This window comes from Bombus affinis, chromosome 4, assembly GCF_024516045.1.
Source record: "Bombus affinis isolate iyBomAffi1 chromosome 4, iyBomAffi1.2, whole genome shotgun sequence".
In the NCBI taxonomy this organism is placed as follows: Eukaryota; Metazoa; Arthropoda; class Insecta; order Hymenoptera; family Apidae; genus Bombus; species Bombus affinis.
This window is the reverse complement of record NC_066347.1, coordinates 13,937,409-13,957,029: the sequence shown is the minus strand read 5'-3', so window position 1 is coordinate 13,957,029 and position 19,621 is coordinate 13,937,409. Positions and strand designations below refer to the sequence as shown.

The following is a 19,621-nucleotide window of genomic DNA, read 5'->3' as shown; positions in this document are numbered from 1 at the left end:
ATGAATTTTTATATGTTGCTACGACGAGATCAAATATTATGGAACGTATAGCGTTATGCGCACTTTGATTCGATAGTAGAGAATTGAGCAAGACAGGAAATGTGATGTTTGAGATTAAGTATATGATATAAATCACAAATTTTGAAAAATGTGATATATACGTTCAGTAGAATACAAAGCTGTGCTCTTTGTAATAGGAAGCTATTATTCTGATTTACGTTTCCGGTATCTATCTGCTATTTATCTTCCGACTATTTCATGTACCAATGAAAGCATACATATATATGCATTATTATTATACGCTTTGATTTATGTTACAACACTCTGAGAATTTCCGTACATTCGTTTAAATCAGAGTGATTCCTTTCGGCAACAAATTGTACACATTCTGACAGTGAAGTTTTTTTCTTGAGCATATACCTGTGTAATTTTTCTCTGTCATATTACTAGTGTTTTTAAAACTCTAATTACCACATTACGCTGTAGCATATAACATTTTCAATAAATCCTAAATCGATCGTAAGAAATAATGTTACAGAGAATTATTTCAATCTTAAATGTATATTATAACATATAATCAAAATGAAAGAATTACCATTATTAAATTTTTTTCGAAAAGGGGAATATCAAGCGTGTAATCGCGTGTTTCGTTATATAACGACTGAAAATGAATTTCTGTAACGTTATCACCGGTGTTATATTGTTATTATCGTTAGTAGTAATCTTTTTTTGCATGCACGTAGTCGGATGTGTGTTCCTTTGTCCTCGCAACGCTCGAGTTGCATTAGCGTGTGCTTCGTGGCGCGCGACGACAGCGCGTGCGTTGTGGAACCGGCTTCTCGGTTCGAGAGATCCTCCTGCGAGGTCGATCCTCCGAGAACGGCGACACACCAACCGTATTCAGCACGACGCGTCTCTTAACCGCACGGATCCTCGATTTCCTCTGCGGGGAACAGCCCAAGCTTCTTTTTGTTTCAACGATGCGTTCGATCGTTCTGGTTCACTTTGTTATCGTTTTTCAAGTCTATTTCCCCCGTTGGGCGGTTCAAGTCAACGAAAATTACGTGACATTAATTTATGATGTATTTCGATCGATCGTTGACCGGAAAATAATGCTTGGAACCTCGACAATATCGCGTATGCTTGAGGTGCGGTTAGGAAAACGTGTTTCATACTGATACGACAAATGATTCAGACTTTTGGGTATAGATGATCGTTCATCGGTTTTTTAAAATAATGTATTTGAAATGTTTTAATTATATTGCCTGCTAATATTTGTCGTTGGTACCCGGGTAGAGGCCGTAAGCCGCTAGGGCCGGGTGTTGTTATTATTCGCCGCTATTTTGTTCTAGGGAAAGAAACAGGATGCCGACAGCAGCCACACCCGAGAAATCTGCTCTTTTGGGGTAAGTTTCGTTGAAAACAAACAATGTAGAACGTAGTCGCGTGGTATACGTATCTATGTGTGGCATACGTATATGTATTATAGATCTACCCTGTTCATATATGTACGTAGACTGCAGTTGATTTTGTACAAGAGTGAAACTCGTTGTAGCTGATCGAAGCGACCTGTACGTACACGTAATATTCATTGACATCCATCTGCTGTCCCGTAGGGATTTTCAAATCCCGTAGAGAGAGAATTGGCATTGACCCCGATATCGGTAAAGCCGAATGATCGTCACGGTAATAGGCAGTTACGTTGTTAAGAGTGGCAACGTTACTCCTTCTTTTCAAATGTACAGACAAGTCAAGGTTTGCTTTCGATAAATTGCTGATAATGTCAGAGGCGCGAGCGTAGACACGTCTCTCCATATAAAAATCTAGAACGATCATTTCGAACCGGTGTCATATTTGCACGAACATTTTTCTCTTTTTTCCCTTTCCTCCCCCCCCCCACTCTTTCTTGTTTTTTTTCCATTGAAGTTATCGCAATTCTCTGAAGTTGTAACGCAAGAACGAATCGATACGATGCATTAACTCGGGCTCGGAGAAAATGAAATTGTAATGGCGAGGCATTGCGTGCGACCTATTTCTCCTGACTTTTATTGAATGACCGTGTATTGTTTTCGTTATTCACCATGGAAAATATATTTTTGATTACACAGCGGGATGAAGCCTGAAAAGTATCTGGAGCACCGGTTCCGCGGAAAGCGAGTATTTTCTCGATTTTCCACCGGTAAAATGGAATTCTTGTAGCCGATTATTCGAACGAACTTTGGCGATTCTCTTCGTTGCGCTCTTTGTCGAAATAGTACGAAAGTTCTTGGAAAGTTTCGCGATTTACGTAATTACGTCTCCCTTTTAAATATAAATTTTGGACACAATTACAGTTCTCAAATATTATCTCAACTTCCAAGGTTTCTTCAAAACTATCTACTTTCAAGCGCGCCAAACCGTATTCTTTTTAATTCAAAGAGCCAGGTACGAATTGACGCTTGACGTCTGCCTTAGAGTTAACAATAAAGTGCAAATTGAAGTCTCAGCTAGCCATTTAATCACCTGTGTTCAATATTTTTGAATTACTTAACAAAATAAAGAAACCGATCTATCTAACAGAGAAAGTGCATATGGGCGAAGTTTAAATGCAGTTTCTAACACGGCAATCTTAATGAAATCTGCGTTACATAACTGTCTCAAATGTACTTCGTTTGTGTACACTGTTCATGACGAGCCAAGCGGCAACAGCCGCTTTGATGCACGATGCGACATTAAATTTCTAATTCTGCCAACACGTCGTATTGTTCCCATATAATTAAACTACGAGACATACGCTTCTATCTGTTCGTACATAATGACGCTTGACTCGAACGTGTCCACGAGACAAAGAATTCCGCTATCGAATATATCGCAATCCTAACACGTTTCGCAATTTATTGTTGTATACATGTATCGACACGTTCTGTTGTAATTAATTTAATTTTGAGATGGATTCACTCTTGAAGCGTACATTGGGGATACGTGATCAATTGCGCATTATCGTGTACAAGTTTCGAGTGCATCTTGTTTTGATCGAAACGATCAAATCGAACGATCGAGTAAGTAATAGAAGAGTTCGGAATGGCGCGAATTGCCGGTTATTTTTCTCTGTTGTACCGAAATTGGGTAATCAGACAGACTGGCGCCCTACTTCAAATTGCAACCAATAAACTTCTTCCTAATTGATCTCCGTTGCGGAGGAGTTAGCTGTGAAATTAGGATTAACTGCGGGTCATTAGAGAAAGAAACAACTTTTCCTTGAAAACGTTAAGTTGCGCAATTTAAAAATATTTACTCGCAAATAGGAGCCAAGTTTCCGCGTTACATGGAAAGCAATGGGCAATATCGATCAACGTAGTATTTGTGTCACAAGCCTGTGGCAGTTGACAGTACCATACATCGCTTAAAATAATACTCTGGACAAGAAAAGTTGAATCTGTGGTTTCATCTCGTAATTCGAATTAAACAATTTATAGACAATGCCTGGGAAATATTTGAAAAACTGTCTCGACCTTTGAGGAATGCAGTTCTCCCACATCAAGTTTAATCTTTTATCCTTTGCCTCTTTTTGACTCTCCGAAGCATTTTATCTTAAATTGAAAAGGAAGAAAGTCGACTGTGTTTCGTTATGAAACTCGAGATATGCAATTTAGAGATAATATTTGAAAAATATTTGGACAGTCCCGACATTCGAGGAATGCAGTTTTTTCGCATCAAGTTTAATCTTTTATCCTTTGCCTCTTTTTGACTCTCCGAAGCATTTTATCTTAAATTGAAAAGGAAGAAAGTCGACTGTGTCTCGTTTTGAAACTCGAGATATGCAATTTAGAGATAATATTTGAAAAATATTTGGACAGTCCCGACATTCGAGGAATGCAGTTTTTTCGCATCAAGTTTAATCTTTTATCCTTTGCCTCTTTTTGACTCTTCGAAGCATTTTATCTTAAATTGAGAAGAATTGAAAGGAAGAAAGTCGACTTTGTTTCATTTCGAAACTCGAGATACGCAATTTAGAGATAATATTTGAAAAATATTTGGAAAATCGTCGGTGTCAGTTCGTCGACGTCAAACTTCATCTTCTTTGCTTTATATATTTTTCTAACTTCTCTTTTGCATCGCAGTATTTCATTTTCGATTCAAAAGAAAAATATGGCCTTTTAGGATATCGTAACGTAGTAATCTATAGATACGCACATATCCTTCGTTGACACTTACTCCTGCGATATAAGACACGCGTGATGATAAATGGTGTTAGCAGGACATTAAAATGTAAGAGTTCCTTGTGACACGACTCTGTGAACTCATACGTCATTTTGTTCTACTTTCGCTGAAAATTCGTTTTTGTGCCACTTGGCAACACGCCGTATTCACCTGAATTGTACGATCCTCGGGACTTAGCTCAACTTCCCACTCGATAAAAACAATGAAACCATCTGTGTCTCTCTTAAAGATATATCATTGGTAACGTGATCGAAGCATTAGAAAATCGGAAACTCTACACCATCGTATGAAATTGTGGTTTCCGCGAGACGTACTCTTCTAGACTATTGGTTCGTGTTTTGTTCTGTCACGTGTTTCGTTATTAAAATGAAAGAAATATCAACACGAATATGAAATTACTTCATACAGCAACTGGATTGCAACGTAACCAGGATACCGATCGTAACCTTAATTATATCGTAATAATCCATAATAAAGGTATATTAGTATACATTTCTATAAACAGTGTCTGTAACGAGAATATGGTAAAAAAGTGAAGGTAAATTCGTGATTCTCTAATTACTAATTAACAACTGTACTGAAATATCTTATACGCTGCCATTGCGTTATAATCCCGATCATTGTAGCAACTAATTAACGAAAACGGAAAATCCCACGTTATTCAATTCTCGTGCAACATCATAGTGTCCTTTAGAGGCAGACAAATTTCAATAACAGAGAGAGAGATGCCTACGTTGCGTAATTAGCGAGTGCGCATGAAACCAGAGAAGAGGTCACGAAATAGTTGAAAATTAGAACAGACCCTACAACGACTCTTCGAGGATCGGAGGCGAACGAAAGGTAACGAATTGTTGTGAGATTGAAGTTAATGCATGGTATGCATAGTCCATATTTCATTTTTCTCTTTATATTACATTTTGGGATGCATTTTTCTCGACGTTCAGCATTCGATCAATTTTTATCTGTAGAAGCGATTACACTTTATTTTTCTCTGAGTGAAACGGCTTTAGCGAATCGTGCTCTGCATTCAGCATAGATTTAGCGAGCAGTCGTTCGAGATCACCTGGTTTTCGAAAGAAAGCCTGACTCCAGAAAGGAAAGACGTAAATCAATCTGTTCCCGACAGCCTCGTCTTACACGCGTCTCTCTGCGACAGAGCACTGGCTGACGAAAAAATGTCATGTGCAGCTCGGTTAATCGATCGGTAAAAAGGATACAAACGAGATATCGAATGACAGGGATATCGAGTGTTCCTTCGTGGTGGTTAGCTTGCTTTTTATCGATCGGATGGTTTCTTACGAATCCACCATTTTCTCTTCTTCGGTAAGCGTTACGAATCTCGACAGGTACCGTAAACCGTATACGACTTGTTTCTACTTCTAACCGCAGCAATTTTATTTCGTGCTTCGGTGTGCTTTCATAAATTTATGTCTACTCGCGAGGAAGATTATCCAATTGATAATGGAACTGCAATGATTTTTTAATATATGTATAGCGACTCGCGAAAATGTTCGAACATTTGCTATAGAAAACTTAAAAAAAATACATTATTTTGAGATTTCATTAGCACGCGTTACAACGAGATACGACTGTCCTGAAAATAAAAAATCTGAAAATGTCTAGCTCTTAAACTGATTGTCAATAGTACATCCTTGCAATATCTTCGTGAACTAAAGATATTACAAATTTATGTCATGATAGATGGAATAATGTGCCTGGTCTGTTTTAGTACAGACTCTTATAGCTTGCGTTAGATTCCTGGTATATTATTTAATATATAAATATAATATATTATTATTTCTACGATATAATATATCTGACGACTAACGAGGTTCATTAATATCATTCACACTGTAAATTTCACAGAATGTGATACACGAACCCTAATAAAAGATACTGTTTCAGTGAATTTGTTATCTGTTTTAACCGCTCCAGTTTCGAGCATGCGTAGACGTTTATTTGACCTAAAATTTAAATCAACTTTAAATTTCGAATTAACTCTGGCAAAACTAGGAAACTGGCCACGGTATCCGCGATTAATTTGCAGCGAGTTTGAAGCGGATTTGAAGCTCGGCTTAAAGCTCTCTGATCTTTCTATGCGAATACCTCGAAAGTTCTGCCGTTTTTTTGCCCGCTAAGTCATTGAAGGCAGCCGCCGATTAAATCCTGCTTTTCAGCGATATTGTGTCTATTCAGGAGTTTTTCGCAATTCCCGCGAACACCTTCCACCGAATACTTTTTCTTTTCGTATACGTAACACGAAGCAATTTCGGAGTTGAAAAAAAAAAAACCGGTAGAACGTCCGATTCGCGTGAAAATCTTATCAGGCGTCTGCCTAGCAGATTTTCAACGTTACGGTTTTAGAAATCCATTTTCGTCCGTATTATCCAATCGTCGATGCATCTACGAAGCTTCTTTAAATAAAGAGGGATCCTGGAAGGCAAACCGACGTCTAGAATTTGCATAACCGATATTCCAGCATCTTCGCCCGCATCCTGGAATAATCAATTCCCATTTCTTCGAGCATTGGAACTTTAAAACTAAGCAGCTGTCGCGAAAAGGTAGATGAAGGAATCGATGAGTTTTGTTCGAATACCTTGTGAAATGCAAAGCCAGAATATATTTATTTCAACTTGCTTCGTGATAATCGTAATCCTGACTTGGCGAATGTTTGCGAATCAGTGGTTTTTTTACATAATTATAAAAGTTAATCAAAAAGGAAAACGCAAAAATACGTTGACAACATACTTTTATGGTTACTATCTTCATCGACAACTTGGGACAGGAACACAACCGGATTTAACTTGCACCGGAAATGATAGTGCGACGTGCTAGCGATGCGGGAAACCACACGCAGACAGATTTGCTGTGCTTTGAAATTCAATGAAGTGAACTCAAACGATATATTCGAACCACTACAAGTACCGTTTAATCTTTAACCGGAAACTAGAACAGCTGGAGAATTAATGAGATCATTATATTAACGTAATAGGTTGGAAACGATAATTCGAAGCGCTACTTAGAAGCAGAAGAACCAGTTATCTCAACGAATGAATTTTCAAAAACAGCGATATTGTTAAAATCATGTTGTTATTCTAAAGGAAATATCAAATATAAGGCAAGTGCAGTTCGCCGTGAAACGTATAATATCTTTTTAAAATAATTAATACTTCTTTTAAGAAAGCAGTGATAGAAAGAAACGGAGGGAAATGGAATTCTAACTTAATTTAAAAACTGAAGCCTAAGTAATTCTATCTAGAAAATATTTTTTACAAATATACTATATCTTGAATATTTTACATATCCTTGCAATTTTATATGCATCCTGCGCGTTTTTGCGCCTTTAAAAGTCATTAAAACGCATTAAACTCTTAATCCAGTAATAACCTACAACCTCTAACCTACATAAAATCGCGTTTATGCGAGATAAAGTTAAATTCATCGAGGCATAAAAAGAAGGCTGTTAAATCTACACAAGAAGTATACTTCAAGTTATATTATCCTGTTATTGGATGTCTCGTCGTATTTTTAGATTACATCGTATTTCGTCGCAAAAATATGGCAATCGTCTTTTATTGTAGTCTTGAGTAATTAGAAAACTCTTAATTAAGATAAGATGAAGCACTCGACATCTTTAAAATTTCGTTCGCCTCATGGACGATGATCGATGGTAATAATTTTCTTCCTCTTCCTTTAGTAGGTTTCTTCCTTATTAGGATTCTCGTTTGCAATTATGGAACGTATTTTCAACGAAAATGACTTTTATTATAGCCGAGTCTTAAAATGTAAAAAGGTAAATGGAAAAGCTTTGGTGAAACTATTTATTTTCAGTTATCATTATTGGATAGGTATGCTAATAAGAATCTAGCATTCGATAAAGTAAATATTCGTATAGAATATATATTGCAATGAATATTTCCTGAACGAATTTAATCATCTTCGCTTGTGTCGAAAAATACACATAGAAATTCTAAAATATTGAAAAATAATATTGATATTCGCATATAAATTACAGTATTTTACATACATTTCTCTCGTGAACCTCGTTTTTCCTCTTGTATGTTTTTTTCCTGCTGAATCTTAAACGTTCGTTTCAACACCTGTTCGCGTAACAACATTATGGTGTACGTTACCAGAGAAATATGATCATAGTAATAAAGTGAATAAAGTTGGGTTACTATCGTTCGCAAGCAATGCTCTATCAGTGTAAACAAGGGGGTGCTGTATATCTAACCGAGACTTTATCTATTTATCATCAAATTCCTTGGCGTGAGAAATTACTTTGAAGAACTTTTTATTGATGTCGTTCGATATTTAACTCGCTCGAGGCTAGAATTTTCTTTTAACAATAAAGCCAATAATATAATGGTTCATAATAGAAAATTAGATTAGATAAGATAGATTAGATAGATATGTGGCTCCATTTATAATGAACTCTCATATCCAAATGGCCCTCTACGGTGCTAGAAGAATTATAGCGAACCAACAGTTTTCCTAAAAATTACCTTCAAACATATTCTACTATTCTGATTACTATTCTGCCGTAAATACGAGTACTACCGATTTCAAATAACTTTCATTTGTTAATATTAAAAAACTGCCAATGTTGTTCCACTTTTAACGAATACTTGGAAACATTTTAACGACTCAATCTCTAAATGATTACTTTGAGAGTACATTTGTACATGTATGGCGATGTCCGCAGGATAACGTATTGATTTTCAAGTAAAATCAAACTGCCGCCATCCAGCTGTGTCTATAAATCTCGGCTATAAATTTAATGAAATAATTTCTGCAGATATATTTTCGCAGCGGGTGCCAACGTTTTGAAAGGGAGAATCTCGTTCCATATCTTCTTCTTTTTGCGAGATCACGGCTCCATTCAAGCGCCACGTGAATAAACGGAATATGGAATGTGACAGAAAGAGTATTAAAATTATAGCAGAAATTAATTCACATTGACTAACGAGGTCGTTCTTAAAGCTTGTATACCAGAAAATAGAAGCAGTATTTTCATTTACATATATATATATACATAAGAAACAGTATGAAAAAAGAGAAACAGGAGAATGGTATTACTGGAAAAGCAATTTACGCAACGCTGTCTTCCTAAATGATAAAGCTAGGAAAAGAAACGTTTAACAAAAGGGCAGGATCAGCCCCGGGAATCCAACGAAGAAAGTAACTTCTTTATGAGGTCAGTGGATGGTATTTTCACTGATATTTCTGCAAGAAGGGGGTGTCGTTCCTTTATCTCGCACGAACTTGCAGAAGCATCAGCATGTAGGGAACAGGTCAGCCTGAGATCCTGACATTTCCCCGGTAAACTAAATTGGGTCGCCCCGTAAATCCTCAGGAATACAGGTCAAAGTAAATTCTTCGAGTATTAGATAGAGAAAGAGCGCGGGTTGCATCGCCCAAGTGCTCTTTAAACGGTTAACATGATCAAATTAATCACCACGAGTATCATTTGTTTTTCCTAGCGATTTAAATCAGGAAACGCCTTACACGATACTGCGAAAGGACGGTCGTATAAAACGTGCCATTGATTTTATTGCAAGAAGCACTTTAGAATTTCTTGGAACTCTAAGAACTAAGATTCGATATTTTAAAATTCAACCTTGATCTTTTCACAAAATAGTGGAACTTGTACAGTATGAGACACTATTTTTAGTAGAATAATAAGAGAATTGGGAAAATATTGTGTACCTTAGATTCAACAAGAAAAGATATCGAAAAAGAAGAGATGTAGCTCGAAGATTGTTCGTAATCGAATTTAGCAAATTACAAGACGAATTACCTATTTCTACTTAAACGTCATGCTGACACGAATAATCCTATTTTATTCTAATATATTGCCCCTAAGTTGCTACGTTTTATAAGTCGTGAAAATAAAGCGAAAGATGATAGAATCATCGTTAAAGCCATAAATACACATGTCAAGACGTAAAAGAGGAAAATCAGTGTTCTGATTTACTGGATCACATAATAAACGCGTAGTTAAACGAATCTTAAACGGCCATTTCGCTGGAGAGTGAAATGCACTTTTGAACATTACGGAAGCTTTAACGAAGAAGAACGCGGTGCTACGTGTTTCCTCTTTAATGTGTCTACAGCTGAATAGAACTGCAGGCGTCAAAGGGAAATTGCGCACACGAATCACAAGATTACCGCATAGAATGCAAGCGTGTGGTATGCACGGTCTCGGGGACACGGGCCATCTTCAGTAACACACGATCCGGTCAGCAACGCCATGCTCGATAGGGCGTGGTCCTCAGGATCGATACCATAAAAAGCTCACTACACCACCGACTTCTTTAATAAAGTACGTGGCTTTGCGTGTACGCGTTTATATTAAGCGTTTCCACGAGTTTTATGCAAATCACCCATACCTTCCGTAGGCGCGCGTCCGATTACGCCCTTTATCACGCACATCTAGCGACATCGTGGGCATAGCAAGTGCTATCAGCGATTCAGCTGTAGAAAAATATAGTAATTCAAGAAAGCATTTGAATACTCGTCATAAACAATCTTTATGAACATATCAGATGCGCTATATGAAAACTTTTTGGAATTTCATTAACAGTGTATAACCTAGTTTATGTAAATGCCATTTGAAAGTATGAATTACAAACGATTTCAAGTATTTCTTACATTGCAATGTCTTGCCTCAAGCATTTAATTAATTGTTGCGTTAATGGAAATTATCTAGCTTGCTTATGTAAAATAATTATACGATAGACTGTTATGAAATAATGGCAAAATGTTTCCAATTGAACGAAGAATAAAACATCAGTTTCCACGGATGTTTCGAAATGATAGAATATTCTAACTAAGGGCGGCGGTATAATAGATAAATGTACGATTATTATAATTCTGGGATTCGTAGGAAAAAACGACCTTTATCAAAGCTTTCAATTTCTCTGATATCAAATCTTGTCTTCTTTATGAAGTGTGTGTTTGTTATAATCACCTTGTAACTTCTACGTACATTTTCAGATTTATTTCAAATTTTATCAATAGGATGAAAATCGTATCGCGCCGTACGCCATACAAACTCTTTTATATGATACACATAATATATATATATATATTTAGAAAAGTTTTTTTTATTGAAATACTCTCGTAAGCCATTGTACACCGTACATTTATAATATTCCATAAGAAGGTACTTGTAATTGTGATAAGAAAATTCGATATTTTGAAATTCGTATTCAGATAATCGTTTATCGTTTCGTTGGTATTGATAAGTGAGATGTATATTCGTGAACTGATCAAAGTTTATATCGATGAAAGAGCATATATTCGTAACGCAAATTGCACATCCTGCCCTGAATTTTGGCATATGGGAAGGGTGGTTTGTTTCTGCTACATTCGGGTTAATTACTTAATTAATTAAGCGCGAATGCATATCACACGATCGCACTTGTACGAATTCATATACATATTCATGGGTCAAATGAATATTAATTGTTGAACTATCGCGCAAATCGTTTCTGTGAATTACAGTATGGCGAAGAGTTATTAGAAAGCAATTATATAGCGATTACTGCTCCGTTAGCGATCATAAATCATTGACTAACTGTGCTCTGATACTTTTGTCTAATGTACTATGTATTGAGTTACATATTACGTATTAATTAATGAAAAGGGATAAAATATTAATTATAGAGCAATAATACTACATGATAAAGAACAATAATATTTATTTCGCTTGAACTATATTTTTATTCTGTTATAATTGTGATTATTAGAATATTTAAAATTTCTTAATAATATGGCTAAACAAAGGGAAATTATAACAAATAAAAGCAACATTTCTACCGAAACACAAGAACAGAGGAAAACAAACGTTTATTCACGAAATATTTATACGTCGCTTTGAAAGGGACAAAAACCTATAGGACTAGCCATTCAAATCCGCTGAAAGTATCAACTTGGCACATTTTATATTCTGGCGTTGACGTAGCGAATATTTGATGATACTTTGTCTGTAGTGCGAATGAAAAGAGAATAAACAAGAAGGAATAGCTTCTTTCACCTGGCTGATTCTTTTCATTTCACTGTAAACTTTTGCATATTCAATAGTTTCAGGGTTAGCACTCTCGTACCTCATTTGAATATAATTCCTTCTATCTTCGTTTAACCTAATAATATTCTAATTAGTCTAGCGATTAAAATGTAACATTAACAGGAGCGTCTTTTACTTGCATTACGAGCATGTAATTTCGCGTTCGAGAAAATTAAAAATAAAGAGTGCAAATATAGATATCAGGTGAGCATAAAAAATACGCGAGAAAAAATGCGTATCGATTCAACATAAATTTTCCACTATGCAATTTTCTATCGATCCTTGGTTAAGTCAGCACTAAATTTTCTAGGCTATCGATTATTTCCTCCTTATTAAACGTCCTTGTTCGCGCATTTAATTTAATGCTTAACACACCCGCTGTTATTAAAATACGACAATTTTTCCCCAAGAGCTGCATGAAGATAGAGATATCTTCTTTCTTCTTTCATAAAGAAAAAGCTAGTAGAAGAGAATTTATGTTTTTAGATATTTTTATTACGATACTTAAAAACAGAGAGCCAACGATTGCACCTTCAATTATTGCCAAGAGTCTAGCAACTACATTTAGATAATTAGAATAACGCAACGTACGTCACAAATAAGAATGATACCTTTATAAGTGAATGATAACAGAGTACTAAGCACGTTTCAGTATTTTACCAATGATAAAGACAATGTTTCTACTACCTACTTAACTCAAGAAACACCAACGAAGTATAAATTTCGTCTGACTCAACAAACTTTGAATACTTGGTGCTTTGTTTGCACGTGTGCCAAGAATGTCTCGATTGATTTAGTTGTGGCAAAATAGTCAAGGGATTAAGAGACTTCTTTTCATGCGCAGCACGATGCCCTCAGATAGTATGGACGACATTGAACTGAAAAATATTCAACTTCAATTTCCTCCGCTAAGATGCCTATCGAGAGACGACAGTTCTGTGCGAGAGGAAAGGGTTGAAACTGACAAAGGGAGTTTGCTGGTGGCTGTGCAAGGGAACCGAGCAAAACCTGCCATTCTTACTTATCACGACTTAGGCCTTAACTGTAAGTAATCAATGTTTCTAATTGTTTTCAGAGGCTATCATAGATCAAATTTCAGCCCATGTGAATTTTGTTCTAATACCATCCTAATATTATTCCTAACCACTTCGAACAATAATTTTTCTATTTTTCATCTAATATCGTATAGTAACGAAACATTTAATTGTATTTGTTCGACTTTATTGATTTCTAAGAAGAAAAAAGATATAGCAGTGTAAAATCTTACCTATAATAGTATTAATGAGAGTTCATCTGGGGATATCAGAGATTAATTTAAAGAAAAATTACGGAATATTCCCAAATAGATTTTTGACTTTGTATTTTAAAAGCAACAGCTGTATTCTAATTAATATGTACTGTGCATGCGAGTGTGGTAATATTAATTAAAATTCTTCAAAATGTCGTTGTTGGAAAATAAAGTGAAAAATCTGACCGGAAATTTTTCTACATCGCTCGAGAGAAGAAAAATAGATAATTTTAAGTGAATTTGATACGGATGGATAAGATTTTTGATTACAGAAGATATTAAAGAAACACATGGATCGTTATTTGCAGATATATCGAGCTTCCAGGCGTTCTTTAATTACATCGACATGAGAGTTTTACTCGAAAACTTCTGTGTTTATCATGTGAATGCACCGGGTCAAGAAGAAGGTGCACCCACGCTGCCTGAGGAGTAAGTACATTTTCTACAGAAAGTTTATTCGCTTCTCGAAACGCGTTATAAATTCACGGTTAAATATTCATACCGACAAACTTTTATTCTTTTGAACGTGAAACTTATCTTTTTTTTTTTTCTTCCAATAAATACAATTTTTTAATGTTGGAACCGCTGCAAACCTTTAGGTTTTTGTACTAAATAGTCGATGAACAATTTATACAAAGGACCAATTTCTTTTTCCATTTCGGACATGATCCAACAAACGAGTAATTACTAGCAGCCACACCTAACGTCGATAAGCGACCACTTCCAATTATCAACCAGGTTCGAACACCGATTCCCTTGACGTGCAGTAACGAGTTTGCTAATTAACGCGCAGCACAGCTGACAGTGACGAAACAAAACGAAAAAGCAAAAATAGAGACAGCTGATTTCCCAATGTTTACCATATGTGCACGTATTATACGTATGAATATTTAAATATCGTTGAAGAGGATGATACGCGCGCGTCACTTGACGACAGTGAATTCAATTAGTGCAAATCAATGACCTAATTAACATTCTAATTAGTCGAAGCCCCGACTATGTTCCTATTTTAACATGTACCGCGGGTAATTCCTTCATGTCTTAAGAACGATTTTCTCTCCTTTGCCTCATGCCTGCGCGGCAAATTCTTTCTTACGCTTTTCCCTCTATCGCCGTTTGCATTTCTATGGATTCGATCTTATCCGGCTGTTGCGCAGTTCGTCGTTTCGTTATTCAATTTCTCATGAAATCAGGAAATGTTAGGTCAGGAATTTATTCGAAGATCTCTGTCATCATCAATCATTGAACTAGCTCTTGTCGTTTAATGAAAACGAAGTTACGCGATAAGATCGTTTTTATTTGAAACAATAAAATACATTAGATGCTATATAGAGTTTCGATAGCAATGTTTCGATATATGTACGATAGCTGACGAAAGATTGATTTCAGATTGGTTTCAAATTTGATCAATACGTATAATCATCATAATTAATCTCATCACAGTGTTAATAAAATTTCTGTTGCGAATTATCGACTAAACAGCGACCGGTCAGGTCAAACCGATCGGTCGATATCGCGTACCTCGAATGACTTAACGCTCAAGGTGGAGAAGGTTTAATAGATCGTGTGTTAGACTAATCTAGCGCTGTATTTGCACTTGTTGTATAAAAGTAAATTGTGATGTTATGAACACGGCGATGGTGGAATCTTATTGGGTGTGAAGTATTTCACCCATATAGTACGATTTCTGATGATGAACTGTCCTAGTATGTTGCTGATTTTCCCCACCAGCTGTTGTGTCTCTTGCCTTCATAATGTTTTAATTTTAAAATGTTTTATATAACACACATGATACACGAAAGTTTTCTATGATAAATGTCGAAATACTTTGTATCATATACGATTCGATGTTTTACGATTGATGGTAAGAAGAAGAAAATTCCGTAAACCGCGTGACACAATCGCTGAGAATCGTTTACACTGTGGAATTGGAAGATTGACACTATCTACCTACGACGTCCGATTAACCTGACCTCAAACAATCGAGGTTCACCTCGGTGGACGTATACGTAGCTAAACAGAGTGTTACAGAGTAATTTGGACTGCAATGCAGATTTTCATGCAACCAGCAAATACAAACTATTTCCATTCGCGTGCCAAATCCGTAAAATTTGATGCCGAGTATATCTAGTCGAATATTTTGTTTCCGATCGATCGACTTGGTGATACTCGAGAGATTGTATTGGATTTTTGTAATTTAGTCAGAAGAATCAAGATCGTGATTTAAAATTCGCACCTTAAAGTCCATGTAAACATCTCGTATATTATTTTCCACGTGCCTTAGGCTACTTACAATAACGATTTCATAATGGCAACTAATCATATTTTTAGAAGTATTTTACATATTCCTACTAGTGTGTACTTGCATGAAAGAATTTGCAAATATAAATACATCAGCATTAATTTTAATTATATACATCATCAAATACATCAGCAAATTAATTACAACCTAAATGCAATCAATATAATTTATATTATTGATATGAAACTAATAACATCCCACGTTAATTGCCTCTGATGCACCGTATTACGGAAAACATAAATCCCGTTTCACACGTAGGATGCAATGATAAATATTGGCACAAGATAACCACCTAAGGTCAAATGGAAAATTGCTTTGCACGTACCATCAATTCCAATTCAAATTGAGAATTCACCATATAATTTAGTTTCCTTACCGCATGTGTCAAACATTGACACATAACGCAACTCCCGTAAAATGTCCTTCTTGTATCAAATCCAAACCTAATATTTTTTACTGTACATCCAACAGACAAATTGTTACAAAGATAAATTTATTATATCGAAACATAAAAGAAAAATAAAACGCTAAATCTTATTTTCGTATTACAGTTACGTCTATCCGTCCATGGATGAACTGGCTGAACAGTTGCTCTTCGTACTGGGCTATTTTGGCCTGAAATCCGTAATCGGTTTTGGAGTCGGCGCCGGGGCCAACATACTAGCGAGATTCGCACTTGCTCATCCGGAGAAGGTTAATGCTCTGTGCTTGATAAACTGCGTGTCGACGCAGGCAGGTTGGATCGAATGGGGCTACCAGAAGCTGAACGTTCGTCATTTGAGGTCACAGGGCATGACCCAGGGTGTATTGGACTATCTGATGTGGCATCACTTTGGCAGGGTAAGAGCATGCATTTACATATCTAAACACATTAACTAGAGAAACTACACATTCTTTCAACGAGAGAGGTAGACTATTACTTTTCAAATCCTTCGACGGTACTGTTTATTTTTTTCTTTTGTAATTCTGATAATAAAACTTCCATAAAGTCTAAATAATAAAATATTAGAAAATAATAAACTATAACGAAATTGATGTTGAATTTAATATTGTGTTCAGAACGTATAATTACATGTTTTCCAATATTATTCATTATAGATCTTTCTTTCTAATATCGGCAAACAGATCAATTAAACGAGAAGGTCTTAGCAATAAATTTCTAGCACGAAATGGCACGATACGCGTATATAAGAGAATAGGCAATAGCCTGGATGACCCACAAAGTTTCATCAAGGCAAGTTAGTTTAAGCAACGTTCACACGGAAACGTAGATCGATAAATTATTGACGGAATCGAGTATGCCGAAGGCTTATTCTATCGAGTGTTTCCAAGCAACGTAGGAAATTGGATTAGTGCTTCAACGACAATTCCGTCGCTCTTATTATGCAACACGTAGCTCCTTAACGGAGTTATCACATATGTAGGCACCGTAAAAAAAAAAAAAAGAAAATAATAGAAGTAGGTCATGTTTATGGTGTAAACATTCGACACAACGAAGAAAAAAATTGTCAGAGATTCAGCAAGTACCACGTATACAATTTGTTGCAGGGTACGGAGGAAAGAAACCACGACCTCGTCCAAGTGTACAAGAACTATTTTGAGCGTCGTGTAAATCCAACGAATCTAGCGCTATTAATCGACAGCTATGTTCGTCGTACAGATCTGAACATCACGAGGGAATTAGACCCGACGCGTAAGAAGGAAGGTCTCACGCTCGGTGTACCTGTGATGAATATCACCGGTGCTTTGAGCCCACACGTCGACGACACCGTAACGTTAAATGGACGATTAGATCCGATGAACAGCTCTTGGATGAAGGTAAGAGACACTTGCAATATTAATCACCCTCTGTGCTAAAAGATTGTACACATTTGGAGTTTAATTCCGTGGAGAGAGTTTTCACCAAGAATTTCGTGAACTTGACTTAAAATTCGCCTGATAACGTTTTCTCAGTGAGCTTTTAATTGCGAATTATTTTTAGCAAAATAATTCAAATGTACACAAATATAATATCTTTTTTACTATTATGCTATTTCACATACCTACTACCGTTAATGGAAATTCAAATGGAAAATATTTTTACAAAGAACATTAATATCCTTTTACATGGATTATCATTGTTCCTTTGCTACTGTGAATACTGTTGCAACGTTAGATGTAACAGTGAAAGAGATTAGCTATATCGTTAACTAGATAATATCAACTAATTTAATTTGTCCAATTGACAGATTTCTGATTGCGGAATGGTACTGGAGGAACAACCGGGCAAAGTAAGCGAGGCCTTCCGACTGTTTCTGCAGGGCGAAGGATATGGTAAGTGAGCGCCCTGACGAACCACGCTTTAGACGTTAATTATCAAATTGTCAAATGGTTATTCTCATCGATCTTCATCGGTATAAACGAATTTCGCTCGCGCCATGCTATTCCGCAAAAGAGCACGCGACCGCCTGATAAAACTAATACTAGTTCCCATTGATTGATATGTTAAAATAAAACTGGTAGTAAAATTCGAGTTAATGCTCGTTCTTTACAACCTTTACGCCACGTAAATAAGAGACAACATTATTAGTTGTTTAACATTCCAAACAATGAATTAGCGTTAATGATTTCATGAAGACGTTCGCGTGCTCTGTTGCGCAACGATACGCGGAAATGAGAACGCAAGTGTCGTAAATCGTGAATATTCGTAGGCTTAAGTTCGTTCAATCGATTGCTACAATTTGACGAGTATCGGTATTTTTGGCCTATATACACGTATACCCGAATCAAAGCCAACACAACTAACGAGTTATATACAAAAACGAAAGAAACGTTTTATGACCGAACGGATAATCTCTCATCGCGACGTTCCCGACTCCGGTAGTATGCGATCCAATAACGAAGTAACGCTTGTAAATGAAGTCATCCTCGACCATTTTGCCTTGGAACTCGCTAGACTGGTGCGGAAGTCGGTTTAAGCTGCATTTAGCTGTAGCGAGCAACGTTGTTTCTGTTCCCTCACCTTTAAATAGAAACGATTTTATCGCAGACTTTTCTCTTTCTGACGTAGACGTTATCTATCGTGCAATCATATTCGAAGTAACTTGACGTTCGCCAATATCGTAAATATTTTTATCGCTTCATTGAAAACGCATAATAAGCGAATACAAAATATGTTATCACCCCTTTAAACGATTAACGCTAATTACGCGAGTAATTGAAGTTTATTATTCTTTTTGGCTTCTTGATCACAGAAACACGATAGCACTTATCACATAACACAACGCTTTACCACTACTATCGCCCAGTTAATATGCAACAGAACAGAAAGAAATAAGGTGTATTTATCGCGTGAATACAGTACTTCGCCGATGATACTACGCCTCGCCTATTCCTTCTAATTATTATCCAACTCCTTTTTACACTATCGATTCGCTTAAAACAAATACAATGAATTTATTACTTATTTTACATGGTAGGTATCTGCGAATATTAGCCAAGTACGCCCGAGTTGTTCTAATTAAATTAATTAATTGTTCCTATCGTGATGATTATCGTTAATTAATTGTTGTTGTTACGATCGTCTCTGTTATACGAATAGAGTTTTCATGTTGTACGAATGGCGCGATGCCAAGATGTTGTTAATCCTTGATGCATTAAGGATCGATTACGTGAAACGTTTTAAATCTCTTCAAAAAATAATTTTCAAATTACTTTTTATTTAAACCATCGCATCGAATAAACCATTTTGATCTCTCTCTCTCTCTCTCTCTCTCTCTCT

At 36.2% G+C, this 19,621-nt stretch overlaps 1 protein-coding gene across 6 annotated transcripts in view; it reads left to right on the top strand.

The window, feature by feature from the left end:
• Window positions 1-19,621, top strand: part of LOC126915538 (protein NDRG3) — a 34,175-nt gene that overhangs the window by 8,447 nt on the left and 6,107 nt on the right. For 4 of the 6 annotated variants that reach the window (XR_007710236.1, XM_050720295.1, XM_050720292.1 and 1 more), the window contains 6 exons: window positions 1,353-1,406; window positions 13,116-13,315; window positions 13,868-13,988; window positions 16,413-16,701; window positions 17,410-17,679; window positions 18,090-18,174. Coding sequence is in view for 5 of the 6 variants with exons in the window: in XM_050720292.1 (XP_050576249.1) it covers window positions 1,353-1,406; window positions 13,116-13,315; window positions 13,868-13,988; window positions 16,413-16,701; window positions 17,410-17,679; window positions 18,090-18,174 (1,019 nt within the window). In the remaining variant the exon portion in view is untranslated. The remainder of the gene's footprint in view (window positions 1-1,352; window positions 1,407-13,115; window positions 13,316-13,867; window positions 13,989-16,412; window positions 16,702-17,409; window positions 17,680-18,089; window positions 18,175-19,621) is intronic. The other 2 variants (XM_050720296.1, XM_050720293.1) reach the window with 1 other exon arrangement.